This window comes from Rhinolophus hipposideros (genome assembly GCF_964194185.1).
Source record: "Rhinolophus hipposideros genome assembly, chromosome: 10".
In the NCBI taxonomy this organism is placed as follows: Eukaryota; Metazoa; Chordata; class Mammalia; order Chiroptera; family Rhinolophidae; genus Rhinolophus; species Rhinolophus hipposideros.
The window spans coordinates 60,746,056-60,768,965 of NC_138056.1; the positions used below are offsets into that span (position 1 = coordinate 60,746,056).

The window sequence follows — 22,910 nt, forward strand, 5'->3', positions numbered from 1 at the left end:
GTAATTTGGGGTAGTTTGTGAATTTTCACTGCCAGGGTTATTCAATGAAGTGGTAGCTGCCAGAGTAATGACAGGGCCTTAGCTGGTTGTCAGTACCAAGTAGCTCTCATCCTTTTCCTGAGGCAGGTTTTGTTTGAAAATCCTATTCGCCTAGTTTTTTTGTAGGCTCTGATGTACTTTTCCTGAGGAAAATGTGCCGATAGAGAACGTATTTTCATTACGGGAATGCTAAGCTAAGATTCCTTATTGTACTAGCCCCTCTTCACATTCCCTCTACTGCCTGTCATCTGAGTCCAGACCTCTTGGGTAGGGAATACAACAAGTTTCTCTTCATTTTTAACTCGATTCTGTTTTCTGTTCTGTACTGACTGGTTTACACAATTCTCACTCAAACACATTGATGATACGCAAGTGCCTGCATATGCCAGCGTACACCATGTTTGCTTGCCTATGTTATCAATTATGTCATAAACCAAACTGAATTCAGATTTGTCAGACTTGAATAATTTTCAAATCATAAGGGCATCTTGCTTGTATAGAATACACAGCCCTTGCAAATTTGACTATCCAGAATACAACTAATAACAAATAAGTGAAAGCATCTCCAAAGTAACCCAAAGTAAATGTATAAGTCTGTATACTAATATTCATTACGTTTAATACATAAAAGATGCACCACTTTCAAGGCCTATTCACTTTTATACTTTATCATCACTCTGAACAAAGTTACGTAGCTTCTAAGACAATGCAGATTAAAAGCAGAATGCTAGACAGAAGGCGAGACTGATACAGGATTCCTCTTAGTGATACTAAACGTAAGAATGATAGCCGTATAGCAATGTGAAAGATAGGTCTGCCTTTCCTTGCTTTAGTTTTTACCTGAGAAGTCAAAAAATACTTATATAGAATATCACCATGTGATCATTTATGTTTTTATAATCGTAGCACTTAATTGTGTAATACAGGTTATGAGTTAATGACATTTGGTTACGCACTGTTTGGGGAGGCAGGGAAAGCTTTTACATACACAATTCTTCAGCTATATAGATACTGGCTTCCCAGAACCTTTCATTCCCAGTCAATTGATAGATAATTTTAAACTGTGCTGATGTGTAATTGGAATATGAACTCCTTCATTTTAATGATCATAAATACAATAAGGAAAATTCTCAAGAAACAGTATTTTGAATGAAGATTACATGAATTATAAAATGAATAATGGTAAAATTTTAGATCACTGAACATTTGTTGGTAGTACCGTGTTTCCTTGAAAGTAAGACCTAGCCGGACAGTCAGCTCTAGTGCATCTTTTAGAGCAAAAATCAATTTAAGACCTGGTATTATATTATATTATGTTATATTATATTATGTTATGTTATGTTATATTACATTACATTACAGACTGGGTCTTATATGTAGTAAAATAAGACTGGGTCTTATATTAATTTTTTCTCCAAAAGATGCATTAGAGCTGATTGTCCGGCTAGGTCTTATTTTTGGGGAAACACAGTATTTTAGTTAATTTTTTGCTTAATTGTGATAAAACTCAAGGTGCTATATAGTTGTATTTTTTTCTGTAACCATTTTTATGATTATATAAAACATTATAATTTGCATATTTAATGTTAATCTGTACTTGGTTTCCCTCCCACACCTTTTTTTTTTAGAAAATAGATAAATACAGCAGCTACCCGCTATACCATACAATTTATGAGACCTTTGAATTGGTAGAGAATTTTTATGACCCCACATTTAAAAAACAGCTTTCCGTGGCTCAGCTACGAGGAGCACTAGTTTATGATCTTGCAGACTCTCCAATCATTCCTTTCAATATTCAAGACTACGCAAAAGCTTTGAAAAACTATGCAACAAGTATCTCCAATTTATCCAAGAAACACAACCAACAGTTAAGAGACCATGGAGTATCATTTGGTAAGAAATGACTGAGTAGGTATTTTATAATCTTTCCTATCATCTATGCATACTATTTCATCTTAGAATGTATCATGTATCCCTGCCTCACTTATTAGTTCCGACTTCTAGAAAAAAAACTTTAACATCTATTAAAGAATGTGATTTTAATTTGATATTTGTAGGATGAATCCATTTTGCTAAGATAGTGCTACAAAAGGTGGATTTTCCCTATGTTGCTGCCTTTAAAAATACTTTTACTGTGTTGTAAGAACAATACTAGAAAAATGCAATATTACACAAAATTTGAAAAGAGAAAACTACCAATTTCACTACATATATGTGTATGTTTGTGTATGTGTATATATATACATATATATTAGAATTATTATTATTACTGCATATATCTTTTAGTGTTTGTCTACATGGGGGATTTTTTACAGTGTTTGTCTACATGGGGGATTTTTTACATAGCTTTTAGCATTCTGTCCTTGTATATCTGGCCATTTTGTGGTTGCTGTTCTATACCATGTATCTTCTACAAAACAGGGAGGACATACAGTGAAGTGTGGTAGCATTGAGCATTGGGTCTAGAAGCAGTTTCCTGATTCAAATCCTGGCTCTAATATTTAGTCACTGTGTGACCTTGGGAAAGTTACTTAACCCATCTATGTGTTAGTTTCCTTATGAGTGAAATGGTAAAAAGACTATAACATGTTTCCAAGACTGCTGTAGAGATTCAGTTTGTTGACACATAGAAACAATGGTGACTAACACTTACTGCTCATAAATGTTACCTGTTATTACTGTTTTATTGTAACCATTGTCTTATTATTCTGAGAGTATACATTCTTAGTACATACCAAAATTATCGAGTACTGTCTACTGTATACCAGCCACTGTGTTATTTCCTGGGAGGCATAAGAATGTTTAGCACAGTCATTGTTCTCAAAGAGCTTAATGTCTCATGTGAGGAAGAAGACAGAATGCAAGGGACAAGTTATTACAGGGATACAAAGAGAATACTATTGGAGTACAGAGGCCAGGAATGGTTTTGGAATATAATTACATAAGAACTAGTAATCTTCAGAAAGTTATGATGAGCAGTAGGTACAGTGTTTCCCCGACAATCAGGTCTAAGGCGTCTTTTGGAGCAAAAATTAATATAAGTCCCAGTATTATATTTTATATCATATCATATCATATCATATCATATCACATTACATTATATAGGACCCAGTCTTATATTATATTAAAATAAGACCAGATCTTATATTAATTTTTGCTCCAAAAGACGTATTAGACCTGATTGTCCGGCTAGGTCTTATTTTGGGGGAAACACAGTAGTATGATCTGGAAATAAAATATGGCAAAGATAATTTAGACAACTGTGTTTACATCAATGTGATGGGAGAATCTCTGCAATTATGGGAAAAACGAAGAGAGATGAAACTGGAGATAGCAAGGCCTACAACAAGGTGGATAGTCATAGTTTGGGGGCTATCCAGCATCCAGTTCTCTTCCTAAATGCCCCAGTTTCCTTTTGGTGAATTACCTTTTATCAATTTATATAAGTCGGGTCCAATTGCGAGAGAAGCCACGCAGTTACAGTGAAAGGACTCTTTATACAAGGTTAATCGATCCACCCGTTTACCTTCTTAAGGACCTAGTGTGATCTATTAATGACTTTCTCCCCCATATTGCCAAACTCTCCATCTCTGTTGGTGACTCCACCAACATTAAACATTCTTATATGGTTTCTTAAAAACATTTCTTCTACCTGAGGTGCCTTACTTCCTTCACAATTTTATGCCAGGTAAAAACAGTCACTGAAAAAAATGTTTTAACGAAAGAACGAAAGAAAGATGAATGAATGGATGGAGAATCTACACTCCCTGTCTCCAGTTCTTTACCTCCCAATACCCAAACCACTGCACTGTCTTATGTTCCTACTACTTGACTGAAGTCACTCTTACCTAACATTCACCTGTGTCACAAAATCCCAGGAACACATTTCAGTGCTTATCTGTCTTGATTTTTATGCTTCATTTGAAATTTAAAATTCCTTCAGCACTCTTTGTCCTTAACACCCATGATATGTTATTAGGTTATTTGATTGGTTCGTGGTTTAGAACAATAGCAACAAAAATTAAAGTTTAAAGAATATCTAGGGCTAAAACGACCTCGTTTCTAATACTGAATGTACTTGTACTGAATGTACTACAGTAGGTCCTCCAAAAATGTTGTTTCATTTAATGTAGTTTCATTATAACATAGATAAGATGCCTTAGGAACATAACTCTGGTTTCTATAAATTAGCCTATGGTAAAACTGGTTTTGTTATACATGGTTTTGCTTAAAGTCGCAGAACCTGTTGATGATGTTGAGGACTTATAACAGTATGAATTATATATGTCCCAGACTCTTGAAAGTTATTTCCTTTAGAACCAATTTAGCCATTTTCTAGTTTCTACTTTACTTCTTTGTTACAATATTTTTTAACAATTCCCATGGTTCTGCAAGCAGGCTCAGGAGCAAAATGGTTTCAATATGTATTCAGTCATTTCAGCCCGGAATGGGGAGGGCAGGAAAGTGAACCTCTGAAATATGAAGCACTTGTGGTTACTCATTTCCCTCCTACTTTTCTATTTTTAAAAAAGATTCCTTATTTTCTGCTGTGAAAAACTTCTCCGAGGCTGCCTTAGATTTTCATAGAAGACTTACAGAAGTTGATCTTAATAAGTAAGTTTCAAATGTAAAGCTCCCTATTGTTTTAAAAGCAATCCGGTTGCTAGAGTAAACTGTATACACTCATAAGCATTCAACTCTAAATCACTACTACTCAAATTATGGTCTGCAAACTTGCAGCATCAGACTTACCCTTCTTTAATGTTATTTTAAAATATGGTTCCATGGTAAGCGTTATAATGCTCTGTTTCTTGTTCTCAAAGTCCCATTGCAGTGAGAATCATGAATGACCAATTGATGCTCCTGGAGAGAGCATTCATCGATCCCCTTGGTTTACCAGGCAGGCAGTTCTACAGGTAAGGAAGCAATAGGTCTTCCACTAAAAGACATAACCTACCTCACTGTGACCCAAGCTAGCATATCGGAAGTTGGCATGAAACTATTGCCATCAGATAAGTAGAAGGTAAATTACTGTTTTCAAACGATTGGGAGTCCGCAAATGAGGAGAGCCAACTGTATGCGTTGATCTATGCCATTTTGTATAAGCAACTTGAGCACTGTGGATTTTGGTATCTGCAGAGGGTTCCTGGAACTGTCCCCTGTAGATACTAAGGGTAGTTAAGTTTTGCGAAGTCAAAGTTACACACAGATTTTTGAGTGTGTGGGGAGTGGTGCCTTGAATTCCCCACATTGTTCAGGAGTCGGCTGTATACAGTTTTAACTCTGCTCATCTGCTCCTTAGTGTTCCATTTTATGGCTCACACGTATAATACTTTTTTTTAACCTAATTTTTAAAATTAGATTTGTTTTTTTTCCCCCCTCAGTTACTTACTAGTATTATGAAAAGTGCTGCCACACAGATGTCCCTGTATTTTACTTGAATGTTTTAATAGCTTTATAATCAGTATCTGGGATTTCAGAGTCAAAGGATAAACATATTTTAAATGTAAGTAACAGCCAAACTGTCTTCCAAAAAGACTGCAATCTATTTTAAAATATATATTTAGAACTGTTAACTGAATAGTAAGACTATATTCTGAAGCCAGGGGAGAGGCAGGTTCAAGATTGTGACTTGGGGAGATCCTGAACTCAACTCTTCCCACGGACACATTGAATCTATAGCTACATATGGAACACTTTACTCTGAAAACTAGTCAAGCAGCTCCACATGGGGTGGAGGGGTGGTGGAATAAGAAAAACACTACATTGAAGCCGGTAGGAGAGGCTGACAGCCAATCTCACCATAAACCCCAGCCCCTGTGTAATGACCCACAATCAGGAGGGAACTCACAACTCACAAACCAGGAGCTTCTCTTTGAGAAGCAAAGAGTTCATACCCTAAATCAAGCACCAACTATTAAGAATGACCTGCACAGGAGAGGTGAGCCCTCAAAACACTTGGCTTTGAAAACCAATGGGGCTCACATCCACAAGATCCAAAGGACTGTAGCAAATGGAGAATAACAACTCGTGTGAACTCACTCACCACAAGGCCCAGCACAGAAGAGGCCCTTTGAAAAGCACCCACATTTTCTGTGAGAGAGATTCATTTGCTAATCTTAAACACCCCAGAGAGGGTGGAGCCTGCTGGGATACTCTCTGGGACAGAGGCTGGTAGGTACCATTTTCACCTCTGCCTTTGCATTGCTAAAGCTGGCAGGTGCCATCTTTTTTTTCTTCTAACGGCAGATGCCATTTTCATGCTCTCCTTCTGCTGAGCACCAGTATCTCCTAGAAGGGAGCTTTACTCTGCATCTGGTGCCCTGGATTGTACAGCTGCTGCCCAGGGGAACACTCTTTGATGGTTTGCCTCTGGAGTCCACGGGGGTTTGTGTCCCTGGGTCCCACAGGACTGTAACAATCGGAGCCACAGTTCTTGGCCTACCATCACCGCCCCTCCCCCCCCCCCCCCAGTCTTTCTGAGAAAGCCTGTTTGCTTGTTCAGGAGCTTTGGCCTGAGATGCAAATTTCTGGTCTGACATACTTCTCGAAGGCTAGAGAGATGCTCTCAAGGACAGGAGGCCAGTGGAAGCCATCTTTGTGCTTTCCTTCTGCCTCACACTGGCTTGATCTACCTTCCAGAAAGAAGGTTATATCCTTGTCTGGTACCCCCAATGTTTGCAGCTGCTACTAAGGGACACTTCTACCTTGCCTGGCTCTGAAAGCCAGCGAGGCTTATGCTTGCATGTAACCCACAGATAAAAAGTTCTTAAACAGCTACCACCCTCACTGCACAAGGGACAATAGACCCAGGAGCTCAGTCTTCCAGTGAAAGAGGCCTATAAGCTTATCATCATATTTACAGCCTGAAGGGAAGCTTTCTAATTAAACATACATCTGAGGGTTAGCTATAAGTGTTACCAGACATGTTGGAGGGCTGACCACTGTCTTTGTGCTCCTCCTGTGCTGTGTTGCAGAGTACTAGTATGTCTTAGAAAGCAGCCCTTACACTTGTCTGGTGCCCCAGTTTTTGAAGCTGCCCCCATCCCCCAATTAAAGACAAGGAGAGAATCTTAAATAAATCAGCAAGACAGAAACAACTTGTTACATACAAGAGAACTCCCTTAAGACCATTGGCAGATTTTTCAGCAGAAACTTTGTAGTCCAGAAGGCAGTAGCACAATATATTCAAAATTCTAGGAAGGGAAAAACAAAAACAATAAAACAAAAAACCCTTCCAACCAAGATATTCTCTACCTAGCAAGGTTAGCTTTCAGAATTGAAGGAGAAATAGTGTTCCAGACAAGCAAAAACTAAAGTTCACCACCCAACTAGCCTTACAAGAAATAGTAAAGGGAGTTCTTTAAGCTGAAAAGAAAAGGGTCTAAATGGTAACAAGAAAATATGTGAAAGTATAAATCACATTGGCAAAGGCAAATATGTAGTATCGGTAGTAAATTAGTCACTTACAAAGCTAGAATGAATGCAGGTTAAAAGACAAAAGTAGTAAAAATAATGACAATAATTAAACAATACACAAGATATAAAGTGGTAAAATGTGACATCAAAAAACAAAACCTGTTTGGGGGTAGGAGAGTAAACGCATTCAAATTTATTTTCAACTTAAAATAGACTTTCATATGTGTAAAGTGTCATGTAAGCCTCATGGTAACCACAAAGCTAAAACCTGTAGTAGATACACAAATGATAAGAAATCTAAGCATACCACTAAATAAAGTCATCAAACCATAATAGATAAGAGCAGGAGAAGAAGAGAAGAATAACAAAGCAGGTAGCAAACAATTGACACTATGGCAAGAAGTACATACCAATAATTACATTAAATGGACAAAATTCTCCAATCAAAAGACAAAGTGGTTAAGGGATAAAAAAAATACAATACCCATGCATATGCTGCCAACAAGAGACTCACTTCCACTGGAAGGACACACACAGACCGAAAGAGAGGGGATGGAAAAAGACATAACATGCAAGTGGAAACCAGAAAAAAATGGAGTAGTGGCTGTACTCATATCAGACAAAAATAAACTTCAAGTAAATAATAAGACACAAAGAAGGGCATTATATAATAATTAAGGAGTCAATATATGAAGAAGATATAACCATAAATCTATATGCACTCAACATAAAAACACCTAAATATATAAAGCAAATAAAGGGAGAAATAGCAGCATAACAATAATAGTAGGGTACTTCAAGACCACACTTACATAAATGGATAGATCATCTAGACAGAAAATCAGTAGAAAAACATCGGCCTAAAGATGGACTTTAAAAGAAATATACAGAACATTCCATCCAAAGCAACAGAAAACATACTTTTCTCAAGTACAAATAAAACATTTTCACCGACAGATCATCTATTAAGCTACAAAACAAGTTTAACATATTTGAGAAGATTGAAATCATATCAAGCAAATTTCCCAACCACAATCATACGAAACTAGAAATCAATGACAAGAAACCTATAAATTCACAAATATTTGGAGATTAAAAAACATGTTATTTTACTTATTTAACTTACCATAATACCCTCTAGATCCTTCCATATTGTCACAAATGGCAAGATTTCATTCTATTTTATGGATGCATAATATTCCATTGTGTGTGTATACCACTTCTTTATCCATTTATCTATTGATGTATATATAGGTTGCTTCCATATCTTGGCTATTGTAAATACCGTGTTTTCCCCAAAAATAAGACCTAGCTGGACAGTCAGCTCTAATGCATCTTTTGGAGCAAACATTAATATAAGAATCAGTTAAATTAATATAAAACCCTTATATATTATATAAGACCTTATATAAGACCAGTTCTTATTTTATATAAAACCTGGTCTTATATTACAGTAAAAGAAGACTGGGTCTTATATTAATTTTTTGCTCCAAAAGACACATTAGAGCTGATTGTCAGGCTAGGTCTTATTTTCAGGCAAACACGGTAATACTGCAAGGAAATTAGGGGTGCATATATCTTTTCAAATTAGTGTTTTTATTTTCTTTGGATAAATACCCAGAAGTGGAATTGCTGAGTAGTATGGTATATCTACCTTTAGTTTTTTGAGGAATCTTCATAGTGTTCCCATAGAGACTGTACCAGTTTTCAGTCCCACCAACAATGCACAGACTTCCCTTTTCTCCATGTCCTTGCCAACACATCATTTGTTGACTTTTTGGTAATAGCCATTCTGATTGATCTGAGATGGTATCTCACTGTGTTTTGATTTGCATTTCCCTGATGATTAGTGATATGTTGAGCATCTTTTCCTAGGTCTGTTGCTATTTGTATGTCTTCTTTGGAGAAATGTCTTTATTTTAGAGTGAAATAAGTTAGGCAGAAAAAGGCAAATACTGTGTGGTTTTACTTATATGTGGAATCTAAAATCAAAAACCAAAAACAGACTTATAGAAATAGACACCAAAGGAATGATAACCAGAAGAGTGGGGGAATGTATTAAAAGTGGACGGGTGATATAGTCAATAATGTGATACGTTTGCATAGTGACAGATGATTGCTAGAATTAGTGGAGTGATCATATTGTAAGGTATAAAAATGTCAAATGACTGTATTGTATATCTGAAACTAACAACCAATATAAGATTGTATACCAACTATATTTAAATAAAAAAATTTAAAAAATGTGTACCACAAGGGAAAATATTTTAAGAAAACAAAATAAAAACACATTATTGAACAACTAATGGGTCAATGAAGAAAGCAAAAGGCAAATCAAAAAATACCTGGGACAAATAAAAATGGAAATACAACATGCCAAAATTTATGGGATGCAGCAAAAGTAATTCTAAGAAGGAAGTTCATAGCACTAACTACCTATCTCAAGAAAGAAGAAAAATCTCAAAGAACCTAACATTACACCACAAGGAACTAAACATAATAATAAAGCCCAAAGTGAGTAGAAGGAAGGAAATAACTAACATCAGAGCAGAAATAGACACTAAAAAGACAGCAGAGAAGATCAATGAAACTAAGATCTGGTTCAATTAAACAAAATAAAAAATACACAAACCTTTAGTTAGAATCGAAAAAAAGAAGGAGGGCTCAAATAAAATCAGAAATGAAAGAGAGGACATTACAAATGATACCACAGAAACACAAAGGATCACATGAGACTACTATGAAAGATTAATACCAATCTTAAATTCTTCCAAAAAGTAGCAGATGAGGAAACATTCCAAACTCATTTTATGAGTCCAGCATTACCTTGGTACCAAAACCAGACAAAGACCCCACAAGAAAAAGTAACAAATAAACAAAAACTCATGGACACAGACAATGGTTTAATGGTTACCCGAGGGCAAGGGGGATGGGAGATAGTAGATATTTCCTAATGATATTTTGATAGGGGGGTTAATATCTAAAATATATAAAGAACTCATACAACAAAAACCTGATTAAGAAATGGCAAAGGATTTAAATAGACATTTTTCCTAAAAAGAGATACAGATGGCCAACAGACACATGAAAAGATGTTCAACATTACTAATTATTATGGCAGTGAAAATCAAAAACACAATAAGATGTTATCTCTCACATGTTAGAATAGTTATTATCCGAAAGATAAGAAATAACAAGTGTTAGAGAGGATGTAGAAAAAAGGGAACCTTCAAATACTGTTGGAATTGTACATTGGTGAAGCCATGGAACAGATTATGGTTTCTCAAAAAATTAAAAATACCATAGATCTACCACATGACCCAGCAATTCCACTTCAAGGTTATTTACCTGAAGCAAACAAAAACACTAATTCGAGAAGATATATGTACCCCTATGTGAATTGCAGCATTATTTATAATAGTCAAGATATGGAAACAACCTGTGTCTATCATTGGATGAATGGATAAAGAAAATGTGATATATAGCTATATGTATAGAGGTAAGGATATAGATATATAGATATAGATACACACAATGGAATATTGTTCAGCCACAAAAGAGACAGAAATCTTGCCATTTGCAACAACATGGATGGATACTGAGGGCCTTATGCTAAATGAAATGTCAGACAGAAAGGCAGTACCATAAGATCTCACTTATATGTGGAATTCAAAACAAACAAAGAACCAATCTCATAGATACAGAGACTGGTGGTTGCCAGAGGCATCGGGTGGGGTGGGGTGGGGGGGTGCCAAATGGGTGAAAGTAGTCCAAAGTTGCAAACTCCCAGTTTTAAAATGTCATGGGGATGTAATGTACAGTATGGTGACTAGTTAATAATACTGAAATACTTTTCATATTTGAAAGTTGCTAAGAGAGTAAATCTTAAAAGTCCTGATCACAAGGAAAAAATAATTTGTAACTATGTATGGTGACAGATGTTAACTACACTTATTTTGGTGATCATTTGATAATATATACAAATATTGAATCATTATGTTATATACCTAAAACTAACAATGTTATATTTCAATTATATATCAATAATAAAAAATATAATTAAGAAAAGTTCATATTGCTATGCTTTAGTTTGCAGTGATGTGGAAATAATTTTTCCCTCCCTGATTGTGAGGATTATTTTATTAAATACATACGAGTCATTTATTACATACTCCCACTTTTGCTAATAACTCCTTAGAGAAATGTAGTTATAATACTAATCCCAGCCACCCAGAATTTTTCATTCCTTTAAATAGTAACTAATTTCAATTTTTTTCTCCTTATCTGGCAACGTAAATCAGGTTAAAAACAAACTGGTATATTATTTAAGAATGTGAGATCAAAAATTTTCAGTATATGTACTGGATCAATGCCATTTTCAAGTTTTGTTATTTCATGAACTTCAAAACAAGAGAGATTACCAGATTTATAGTACAATAAAAATTTTTATCACTTAGAATTGATAAATATTGGATTTAAAAAATCAGTAACCCAATGTGTACACATACATTTATTATATAGATGTGTGTATATATGTATTTATCATAAAATCATAGTGTTCAGATTAGTAATGAATGAATCAGGAAAAAATTGTACATATTTAAAAATAAAATGTTTTTACTGTGGAATATATTTAAAACATTCATCATAAAATTCAGAAGTATAAATCTGTATTGTAGAGTGAAAAGCATTCTTGAAATTAATTTCTGCAATCTTAACCGAATTGTGGGTAATACACAATACATCACAACAATCCAAATAAGTAATATTTCCTTCACTATCCTTCATTGAACACATTTTATACATTATAATACTCGTCTGGTCATTCTTTCTCTAAGAAAATTTCCATAAATTAATTGTTCTGTGTGGTAGGCAAACTAATGGTGTCTCCCAAAGATGACCATTTGATAATAGCCAGAACCTCTAAATATGTTAGGTAACATGACAAAGAGGAATTAAGGTAGCAGATAGAATTCAGGATGCTAATCATGTGACTTTATGACAGAAAATTTCCTGGATTATCAGGGTAGGCTCAATCACGTAATGACAAGTGTCCTTAACAGTAAAAGAGAGGCAGAAGAGCCAGTTAGAGTTATGCCATGTGAAGAGGTCTCACTCTGACCTGCTGTTGCTGGTTATGCAGATGGAAAAGTAAGGGAGGCCTGCTGAAGCTAGAAAACAGGGAAACGGATTCTCCCTTAAAACCTCCACAAAAGATTATGGCCCTGCTGACACATGGATTTTAGCCCAGGGAGAACCATGTCGGACTTCTAACTTACAGAACTGTAAGATAATAAACTGTGTTGTTGTAAGCCTTTAAGTATGTGGTCAATTGTTACAAGAACAATAGAAAACAAACACACTCTGTAATGGAGAGTATTCAATAAAACTTACTTTTCTTATGAACATCAAATGAAATAAGGTATGCTGAAGACTGTAAAAGCTGCATTTGATTATGAATATATGAAAACATTTTCATTATGTACTGAGGAAAAAGTTGAGGGAAAAAAGAGGATTATAGGTAGTCTAAATGTAGAGTGTAGTCTAGTCTGCTATGGTTCTTGATACCTCTTGAAAATTCAGGAATGTTCATCGCGGAGGGAGATGTATTTTTATGATATACTTGTGAGCCCAGAGTTTGAACTATTACAGGACCACGATAGTTTTGGGGGTCTACTCTTCATGAGAGGGTATTTGATTTGCTTAAACATTGTCCATTGTCACATTATCTCTTTTAGCTAGCTACTTATTTTTTTTTAAGCATAATGGGTATATATCAGTTTCAGGTATAAAAGACAATGATTCAATGTTTATATTCTTTATGAAGTGCTCACCACAATGAGTCTAGGATCCATCTGTTACTGTACATAGTTATTACAATATTATCAATTCCATTTCCCTTTACCATTTCTCCCCATCCCCCTCACCCTATTCCCTTCTGTCCACCATCAGTTTGAGCTCTGTTTCTGAGTCTATTTTTGTCTTATTTATTGATTGATTGAATTTATTTATATTCCACATAGAAGTGAAACCATACAGTGTCTTTCTCTGTCTGACTTATTTCATTTAGCTGCTTCTATCTGAGAGAATTATGGAAAGGATTTAGCCTCAGAACAATAGCTAATTTTTACTGAGCATTTATTAAATGTCAAGTTATACTGAGTGGTTTCCATCCATCATTTGATTCTCACAACAGTCCTTTGAGAACAGGACCATTATTACCCCTCTTTTAAAGATGAAGAAACAACCACAGGGACGTTAAGTAACTATCATAAGGTAAATGTGATAGTGCTCTAATTTTAAAACACAGGCATTCTGATGCCCAAACCCACTTAGTGAATACGCAGAGCCTGTATTATTTCAGTGCTTTTACACACATGGGACAAGTTGAGAAGTTAGGTAATCTGCCAAAGACCAAAAGGTATTGGAGGCCAGGTCAATGATTCAAACAAGGTTTGTTTGAGTCCTATATCAATAATTTTTTACTACACTCTCCCTTTACAATTCTCCAGAAGATGGCAAGTATACTAAAGAAGACCGATGACCTATATCTTTAATATTTCAACTAATATGTAGGTCACAATATCAATGCTTATAAACAGTGTAGCGCATTTACTTGTTTTGTTAGAAAGATCTATTGGTGGCCATATTAACATTTAAAAGCCAAAGTGATAAATCCTGATGTATTTTGGGAAATCTAAGTGATTAGCATTATAAATTTATCTTTGATCATCAATACTGACTTATATAGAGTTCTGTATTGTTTCAGATGATATTGTCATATATATCTTGAAAAAGCTGTGAGATTTGAGTGTTGGACCTAATTCCTGATAATATTGTTAATAAAACATGCCTCTTTTTGGAACGCAGAATTCGACACTTAATGAGGAAAGAAGTAGCTTGATCTCTTGAGCTACTTAAAAGATGACGTTGGAAATCTATTGCCAACTTTCCTTCTAGATCAAAAATGTACTGTCTTTGTGGGCAACCCGTATATAACCGTTTTACCTTTTTGGAATGGGCTTCATTATCCTTGCCATTTATGACATTTTGGGAACATAAGCCTCTTTTATTACTGCTTTTTATTGTCTGAAGAGTACTGTCATTCTTGTTAAATCTTTAAAAAAGGCAACACAAAGATAAATTATTTTTTCCAATCTCCTCTCTCTCTAAATATATGAGCCATAAAGCACATATTTTATCACTGTAGATATCCACAGTTAGACAACTAATGCACATAACTTACAAGAAGCTCTAGCTCCATTCTAACTATATGGGTTGGCAATATGATATGATTCAATTCATGAGACACATCTTAACAAATGCGTATTGTAAGCACCTGTCTTTGCTAAAAATTATACTGTTACATAAGTATATCATTAATTATATATGTCTTCATTTTGGAATTACAAAAGTGAATGCCGGGAGGAGACAAAAAATATTTAATATAATAAGGTCTAACAAAATGGAATGAAACAAAAGAAAAAAGCATGTAAACTATAATATATGTATACTCGTTAGCTCAACCTGCATTCTTTATGTTTCTTTCTAATAGGCACATCATCTTTGCTCCAAGTAGGCACAACAAATACGCTGGAGAATCATTTCCTGGGATCTATGATGCTATGTTTGATATTGAAAATAAAGCAGACCCACGTTCAGCCTGGAGAGAAGTAAAGAAACACATTTCTATTGCAGCCTTCACAATTCAAGCAGCAGCAGAGACTCTGACAGAAGTTATACAGTAAGGTCTCTGCCAAGAGGCTAGCCACTAAAAGTGTTACTGAAAGTCTCAGGAGGAAATCCATCTTTGTGTTTGATCTATCTTTTCATGTCATATCTGATTTTAGACTTCCACCTTGTTCATCTGCCAAGATGTTCTTTGTAGCCCTTTAAAAATTCATAACTTCATCACTGAAGTGTTAAACTAATAAAACAAAACAAAACTCCAGTGGCGTTGCAAAGAGACAAAGTAACTGAAAATTCCCTAAAATAAACTATGGCAAGGAACTTGAACTCTCAGACATTGCTGGTAGAAATGCAAAATGGTATAGCCATTTGGAAAACAGTTTGGCAGTTTGTTATAAAATTAAACATTTACTTTATGATTCCAAAATTCGACTTCTAGGTATTTACAAAAGAGAAGCAAAACATGATGACACAAAGATTATTTTATGCATGCTCCTACCATCTAAAAGTGGATTAATTCAATGGATAAATGGGTAAATTGTGGTATTTTACAATGGAATACTATTCAGCAATAAAAATGAAATAACCGCCAATACATGTAATAATATTCACAGACATTGTTGAGGGAAAGAAGCCAGATACAAAAGAATACCTAGAATATGATTCTATTTATATGATTTCTATGATGTTGGAAATCAATTAGATCAATGATTGCCAGGGGCAAGTAAGGGGCAGAGAGGCGATTAGCTGTAAAGAGGCATAAAGAAAACTTACGTGGGATAATGGGAGCTTTCTGTATCTTGATGTGGATGATGGTTACACAACTACATGCATTTGTCAAACCTCATCAAACTGTAACTTGGAATGTGTGAAAATTTGATTACCTCCACTCCAAAAAAAGAAAAAAAAAGTCTGGCAGGTAAACCGGTACAGGGCATTTTTTGTGTGTGAAATCGCTGTGGAGTGCAAATCATAAGGAACAAGTGAATATACATACTTTTAATAAGTTCACCTCTATTTGAATAATGTATGTCTGATAGGTGAAGCAAATAGTTGCCACAAACCTTCACATGCTGACTCCTCTAAATCAAATTATATATAAAACTATTGTGGTATCTGTCAACTTTTATGCAGAGCCTAATGACTCATAATTATGGATAAACTATGACAAAACTTTCAACAAGCTTGGATGTTCAGTTACTTAGCCAAAAAGAGTTAAGAATAAAAAAATTGCAGTATACACATGAAGCTGAGTAATGTCAATTCTAATTTAATATGTGTATGTGTATATATATATGTATATATATATATGTATATATATGTGTATATATATATATATATATATATATATATATGGTCACAGGATGTGGAGTACAACATAGGGAATAGATTCAGTGGAACCGTAACTATATACAATGTGAGAGCTATATACAATGTGAGAGGGGTAGTAGATTGAGGGAGGAGGGTTATCACTTTGTGAGGGGTACAAATGTCTATTACATTGTTTTGTACACCTGAAACTAATAAAAAAAATTAAAAGAGCCCTTATAGGCAGGCACACTATAATAAGAAGTGACAGCTCAAAGTTTGCTGACCAACAAAATAATAAAACAGTGGGAATTCTTAGTTTAGGGACAGGGTATTTCACTGATTGCCCACAATAAAATAAGTGGGAAGCATAGCAATGACCCTAAGTCATCAGGGTAAGTTTTAAATATGACCTATTCATTCTGCTTAAAAAGTCAATAGAGCATTCTGTTTTAAAAAGTAAAGTATGTTATTGATAAAGTATAAATACATTTATAAAGCATGTAAAATTATATTTTTGTAAAAAACAATTGTTTTAGCAAATCTAGGGATTTAACCTCAATACCATACTATATATTTCCTTAGAAAACACTTTATTTTAGGGTACACTGAGGAGATGACTGTATGTTAACTTTTATCTTTAAATATTTGTTGTACGCAAGATACTGGGTTGAGACCCAAGAGTCACTTTTCCACTATCCAACTAAGTAAATCACTACATATTTCCGGGCATCAGTTTCCTCCTGAGTAGTAATGGTTTTTAAGGTTCCTTCCAACTCTATTTTATCACTTCTAAAGGGGACTGAAGTTTATAAATCTAATTATGTTCTTCTGGCTGGTAGCTTTCCTGAAGAAAGACACAATTTGCTAAAACAGCATATGTGGTTGAAAAAATAAGTTGATGGAAAACAGTAACCTTTGCAACTTAATGTTTCCTTTAACTGGTAAATTATTTTGTTTTTATCATCTGTAATCAATAGTTGATAATTAGAACAGAGTAAGTCATTATGTGGCATGCACTATAATCAATCCAGGACATTAGAGATAGAATATGTGCTACCATATGATCAATGCACAGAACATGTGTTTATTTTTTAAAACCTTTCCCCCAGTACTACTTATTGTATGAGATGTTTTATGTAAGCCACCTGGTTAGCACAAAGCAAAAATTTAGAGTCATGAAACATAAAAGAGAGAGAGAGAGAGCCTGAGAAAATTATCACATAAAGCCACCACTTTACAAAGTTAGAAACAGAGGGATAAAGAAACAAGAGATACAAAACAACCAGAAGGCAAATGATAACATGACATTAGTAAGTTCTTACCGATCAAGGACTAAATATAAGTGGATTGAATTCACTTATCACAAGGCACAGAGTGTCTGGATGGATAAAACACAAACAAACAAAAACCCAACTATACACTGCCTACAGGAAACTCATTTCAGTTCTAAAGACACTCACAGGCTCAAAATGAAAGAATGGAAGGATATTTCATACAAACCAAAAGAAAGTGCAAACCAAAAGAAAGTAGGCACTGCCATACTTTTTTTCAGACAAAACAGTCTTTAAGCCAAAAATGATAGGAGACAAAGAAAGTCATTATATAATGATAAAGGGTCAATATACCAATATATAACAATTGTAAATATATACGCAGCCGACATTGGAGAACCAGAGTATATTAAGCAAATATTAACAGATCTAAGAGAGAAATACACAATACATTAATAGTAGGGACCTCACTGTCAACCATAGATTGATCATCCTGATAGAAAATCAACAAGAAAACATTGGAATTGAAATATACATTAGAACAAATGGGAACATTCCAGAACATTCCATCCAACAGTAGCAGAATACCATTGTTAAGTGTGTATGGAACATTTTCCAGGATAGATCATATGATATGGCAAAAATCTCAGAAAATTTAAGAAGACTGAAATCATACCAACTATCTTTTCTGACCAAAATGATATGAAACTAGAAATCAACAAGAGGAAAATCTACAAATCTGTGGAAACTAAAAACAAAACAAAACAAAACAAAACCCACTTCTGAACAACCAATGAGTCAAGAAAAAAATCAAAGGGGAAATAAAAAAAATTACCTTCAAACAAATGAAAATAGAAATAAAACAAAATACCATGGTGTACAGCAAAGACAGTTCTGAAAGTTTATAGTGAAAATACCATATAAGAGACCTGACAATTACGTTCATGAACTTGTTGCAAAGATGTCGCTAATCTCTTTTGATATCAGAAGGATTATTCATTACGAATTTGTACCAACTGGACAAACATTAACCAAGTTTACTATTTGGAAGTGCTGAAAAGGCTGTCTGAGAAAGTTAGACGACCTGAACTTTTTGCCAACAATACATGGCTTTTGCATCACGACAATGTACCATCTCACACGGCACTGTCTGTGAGGGAGTTTTTAGCCAGCAAACAAATAATCATATTGAGTGCTCGCTTCGGGAGCACATATACAGATAACCATACTGGAACACCCTCCCTATTCACCTGATCTGGCCCTCAATGACTTCTTTTTTTTACCCAAAGATAAAGGAAATATTGAAAGGAAGACATTTTGATGACATTCAGGACATCAAGGGTAATATGATGGCAGCTCTGATGGCCATTCCAGAAAAAAGAGTTCCAAAATTGCTTTGACAGGTGGACTAGGCGCTGGCATAGCTTCCTAAGGGAAGTACTTTGAAGGTGACTGTAATGATATTCAGCAATGAGGTAGGTATGTAGTACTTTGTCTAGGATGAGTTTGCAAACTTAATTGTCAGACCTTGTATTAAGAAATAAAAAATCTCAAATAAATAATTTCATATCTCAAGGAACTAGAAAAAGCAATAGCAAATTAACCCCAGAGTTAGCAGAAGGAAGGAAATAATGAAGATCAGAGTGAAAATAAATGCAATACAGACCAGAAAAACAAATAGAAGGGGTAAATGAAACTGAAAGCTGATTCTTTGCAAAGATAAACAAAATTGACAAATCTTTAGCAAGACTAAGAAAAAAAGACTCAAATAAAATTAGAAATGAAAAAGAAGACATTACAACAGATACTAAAGAAATCCATAAGAACATAAGAGACTATTATAAAAAACTATATGCCAACAAATTAGATAATCTAGAAGAAATGGATAAATTTCTAGAAACATAACCTACCAGACTGAATCGAAAAAAAAAATAAAATAGAAAATCCGAACAGACTAATAATGAGCAAAAAGATTGAATCTTAAACCTCTCAGCACAGAAAACCCCAGAAGAGAGCTTCACTGGAGAAGTCTACCAAAGACTCAAAGTAACACAAATCCTTCTCAAATTCTTCAAGAAAATTCAGGAATATGAAATACTTCCAAATTCATTCTGTGAAGCCAGCACTGCCCTGATATCAAAGCCAAATAAGGATACCACAAGAAAGCTATAGATCAATATCCCTGATGAATACAGATCCAAAAACTCTCAATAAAATACTAGCAAACTAAATTGAAGAACACATACAAAGGATTATACATGACCACGTGGGATTTATCCCTGGAAAGCAAAGATGGTTCAACATATGCAAATCAATAAATGTAATATACCACATTAATCAAATGAAGGATGAAAATCACATATCACCTTAATAGATGCAAAAAAAGCATCTGACAAATTACATCCTTTCATGATTAAAACCCTCAGGAGATTGCATATAGAAACATAAGCTCAACATACTGAGGGACATAAACAACAAACCCACAGTTAACATAATACTCAGTGGAGAAAAGCTGAATAGCTTTTCCTCTAAGATCATAAACAGGAAAAGGGTGCCCACTCCCACTACTTGTATTCAATATAGTACTGGGAAGTACTAGCTAGAGCAATTAGGCAAGACAATGAAATAAAAGGCATCCAAATCTGGAAGAAAGTAGTAAACCTGTCGCTATTTGCAGATGATAAGATTTTCTACCTAGAAAATCACAATGACTCAATCAAAAAGCTGTTGGAAATAATCAATAATTTCAATAAAGTCACAGGATACAAAATAAACATACAGAAACCAGTTACATTTCTATACAATAAGAATGAAACATCTTAACAAGAAATAAAGAAAACAATCCCATTCACAATAGCATCAAAACAATAAAATACTTAGGGAATAATCAACTAAGTGAAAGATCTCTATAACAAAAGCTATAAGACTTTGCTGAAATCAAAGGTACAAAGAAGTGGAATGGTATCCTATGTTTATGGATTGGAAAAAAATAATATTGTTATAATGTCCATACAACCCAAAGCCATCTGTAGATTTGATGTAACCCTCATCAAAATACCAATGGCATTCTTCACTGAAATAGAAAAAAAAAAAAAAAAAAAAAAAAACCTAAAATTTGTGTGGAACCACAAAAGACCCTAAATAGCCAAAGGAATCCTGAGGAGAAAGAACAAAGCTGGAGGTATCATACTTCCTGATTTCAAACTATATTACAAAGCTACAGCAATAAAAGCAGTATGGTACTGGCACAAAAATAGACACAAAGATGAATGGAATAAACTACAACACCCACCTGAAATTAACCCTTGCTTATATGGTCAACTGATATTCGACAAGGGAGCCAAGAGGGAAAAGGGATCCAATGGGAAAAGGATAGTCTCTTCAACAAATTGTGCTGGGAAAACTGGATAAATACATGCAGAGCAGTAGACCCCTCTCTTAAGCCATACACAAAAATTAACTAGAAATGGATCAAAGACTTAAATATAAGACCTGATACTATAAAACTCCTTGAAGAAAAGTAGGGAAGAAGCTTCTCCAAATGGGTATTGGCATTTTTTTTTTTTTTGATATGACATCAAAAGCACAAACAATAAAAGCAAAAATCAACAACTGGGACTACATCAAACTTTAAAACTTTTGCACAGGAAAAGAAACAAAGAAATTAGAACACAACCTACAAAATGAAAGAAAAAAATTTTTGTACACCGTATATTTGATAAGGGGTTAATAACAAAATATATAAAGAACCTATGCAACTCAGCAACAAAAAACCCAAACAATCCGATGTAAAAATGAGCGGAAGAATTAACAAACATGTTTTCAAAGAACATCCAAATGGCCAACAGGTACACGAAAAGATGCTCAATATCACTACCAGGGAAATTATTCCATTTGTGGGTATTTATCTGAAGAAAATGAAAACACTTGAAAAGATATATGCACTTCCATGTTCATTGCAGCATTATTTACAATAGCCAAGATACAGGAACAACAAGTAGAGTGTCCATCCATAGATGAATAAAAGGAGAAAATACGGTACACATATACCAGGAGAAAGGAGGCTATCCTGCCATCTGGGACAACATGGATGGACATTGAGCTCATTATACTAAGTGAGAAAAGTCAGACAGAGAAAGACGAGTACTGCATAATATCACTTATATGAGGAATTTTAAAAAGCCAAACTTGTAGAATAGAGAATAAAATGGTGTTTACCAGGATCGGGGTTAAGGGAACAAGACAGATGTTGTTCAAGCATAGAAATTCACAACGAGTAGTAAATAAGCCCTAGAGATATAATGCACAATACAGTGAATATACACAAAAATACAGTATTATAATCTTCAAATGTGCTCAGACTAGAATTTAATTATTCCAACTACCAAAAAGAAAGGATAAATATGTAATTTGATTAAGGTGTGAATGATCACTACAATGACAATCATATGTAATTTGATATAAATGTATCAAATACAATCAATCTGTATTTTTCTGTATTGCTAGAATTTCTTACATTATAAAATATTCCTTTTAAATCAAAACTACAATATGGCTTTTTTCATTTTTCAAAAGAAAAGATACATAAAGTTCTGTGATGCAATGAAGTTTACAAATAAAAACCTATTTTTGTATCTGTCATTTACCACTAGTTTTTCTATTTGAAAGATATGAGACTCATTTACATATGCATACCTGGGCTATTTTAACATTTAGCTTAGAATTTCAAAAATATCAATTAATTGACTCTCAAACTTTCAAGTTTACACACAGATGGAATACAATGTCTGACAATTAAGTTCACGAACTTGCCACCATGTGATTGCATTGGCAGCACTGTACAAACAGCTCGGTAAGGATTCATAACCTTGGTATATCAGTGTCTCACAGCTGTGTTCATGTCGACTTGTGGTAGTGTCTGAATGGCGTTCATTATTGTGCGTTTTTGTACCGGCACGAGAATCTCTGAGCTTGAATTAGAGCAATGAACAAATATTAAATTTCTCATTAAACTTGGTAAGAGTGGAAGTGAAATTGGGGACATGTTAGTCCAAGTTTATGGGAATAATGCCATAAAGAAAATGGCAGTATAAAAATGGATTAAACGTTTTTCTGAGGGGAGAAAACACCTCACTGATGAAGAGCGGGCCGGGTGGACAGTAATGATCAGAACTGATGAAA

The 22,910-nt window shown here is 34.5% G+C and overlaps 1 protein-coding gene across 2 annotated transcripts in view; it reads left to right on the forward strand.

Moving 5' to 3' along the window:
* NAALAD2 (N-acetylated alpha-linked acidic dipeptidase 2) overlaps positions 1-16,387 on the forward strand; it is a 54,292-nt gene extending 37,905 nt beyond the window's left edge. Inside the window, exons 16-19 of one of the 2 annotated variants that reach the window (XM_081062859.1) lie at positions 1,668-1,932; positions 4,572-4,653; positions 4,863-4,955; positions 15,014-16,387. In XM_081062859.1, the coding sequence (XP_080918985.1) occupies positions 1,668-1,932; positions 4,572-4,653; positions 4,863-4,955; positions 15,014-15,206 (633 nt within the window). In that variant the 3' untranslated portion in view covers positions 15,207-16,387. The remainder of the gene's footprint in view (positions 1-1,667; positions 1,933-4,571; positions 4,654-4,862; positions 4,956-15,013) is intronic. The other variant, XR_013994202.1, reaches the window with a different exon arrangement.
* The last annotated feature ends 6,523 nt before the right edge of the window (positions 16,388-22,910 follow it).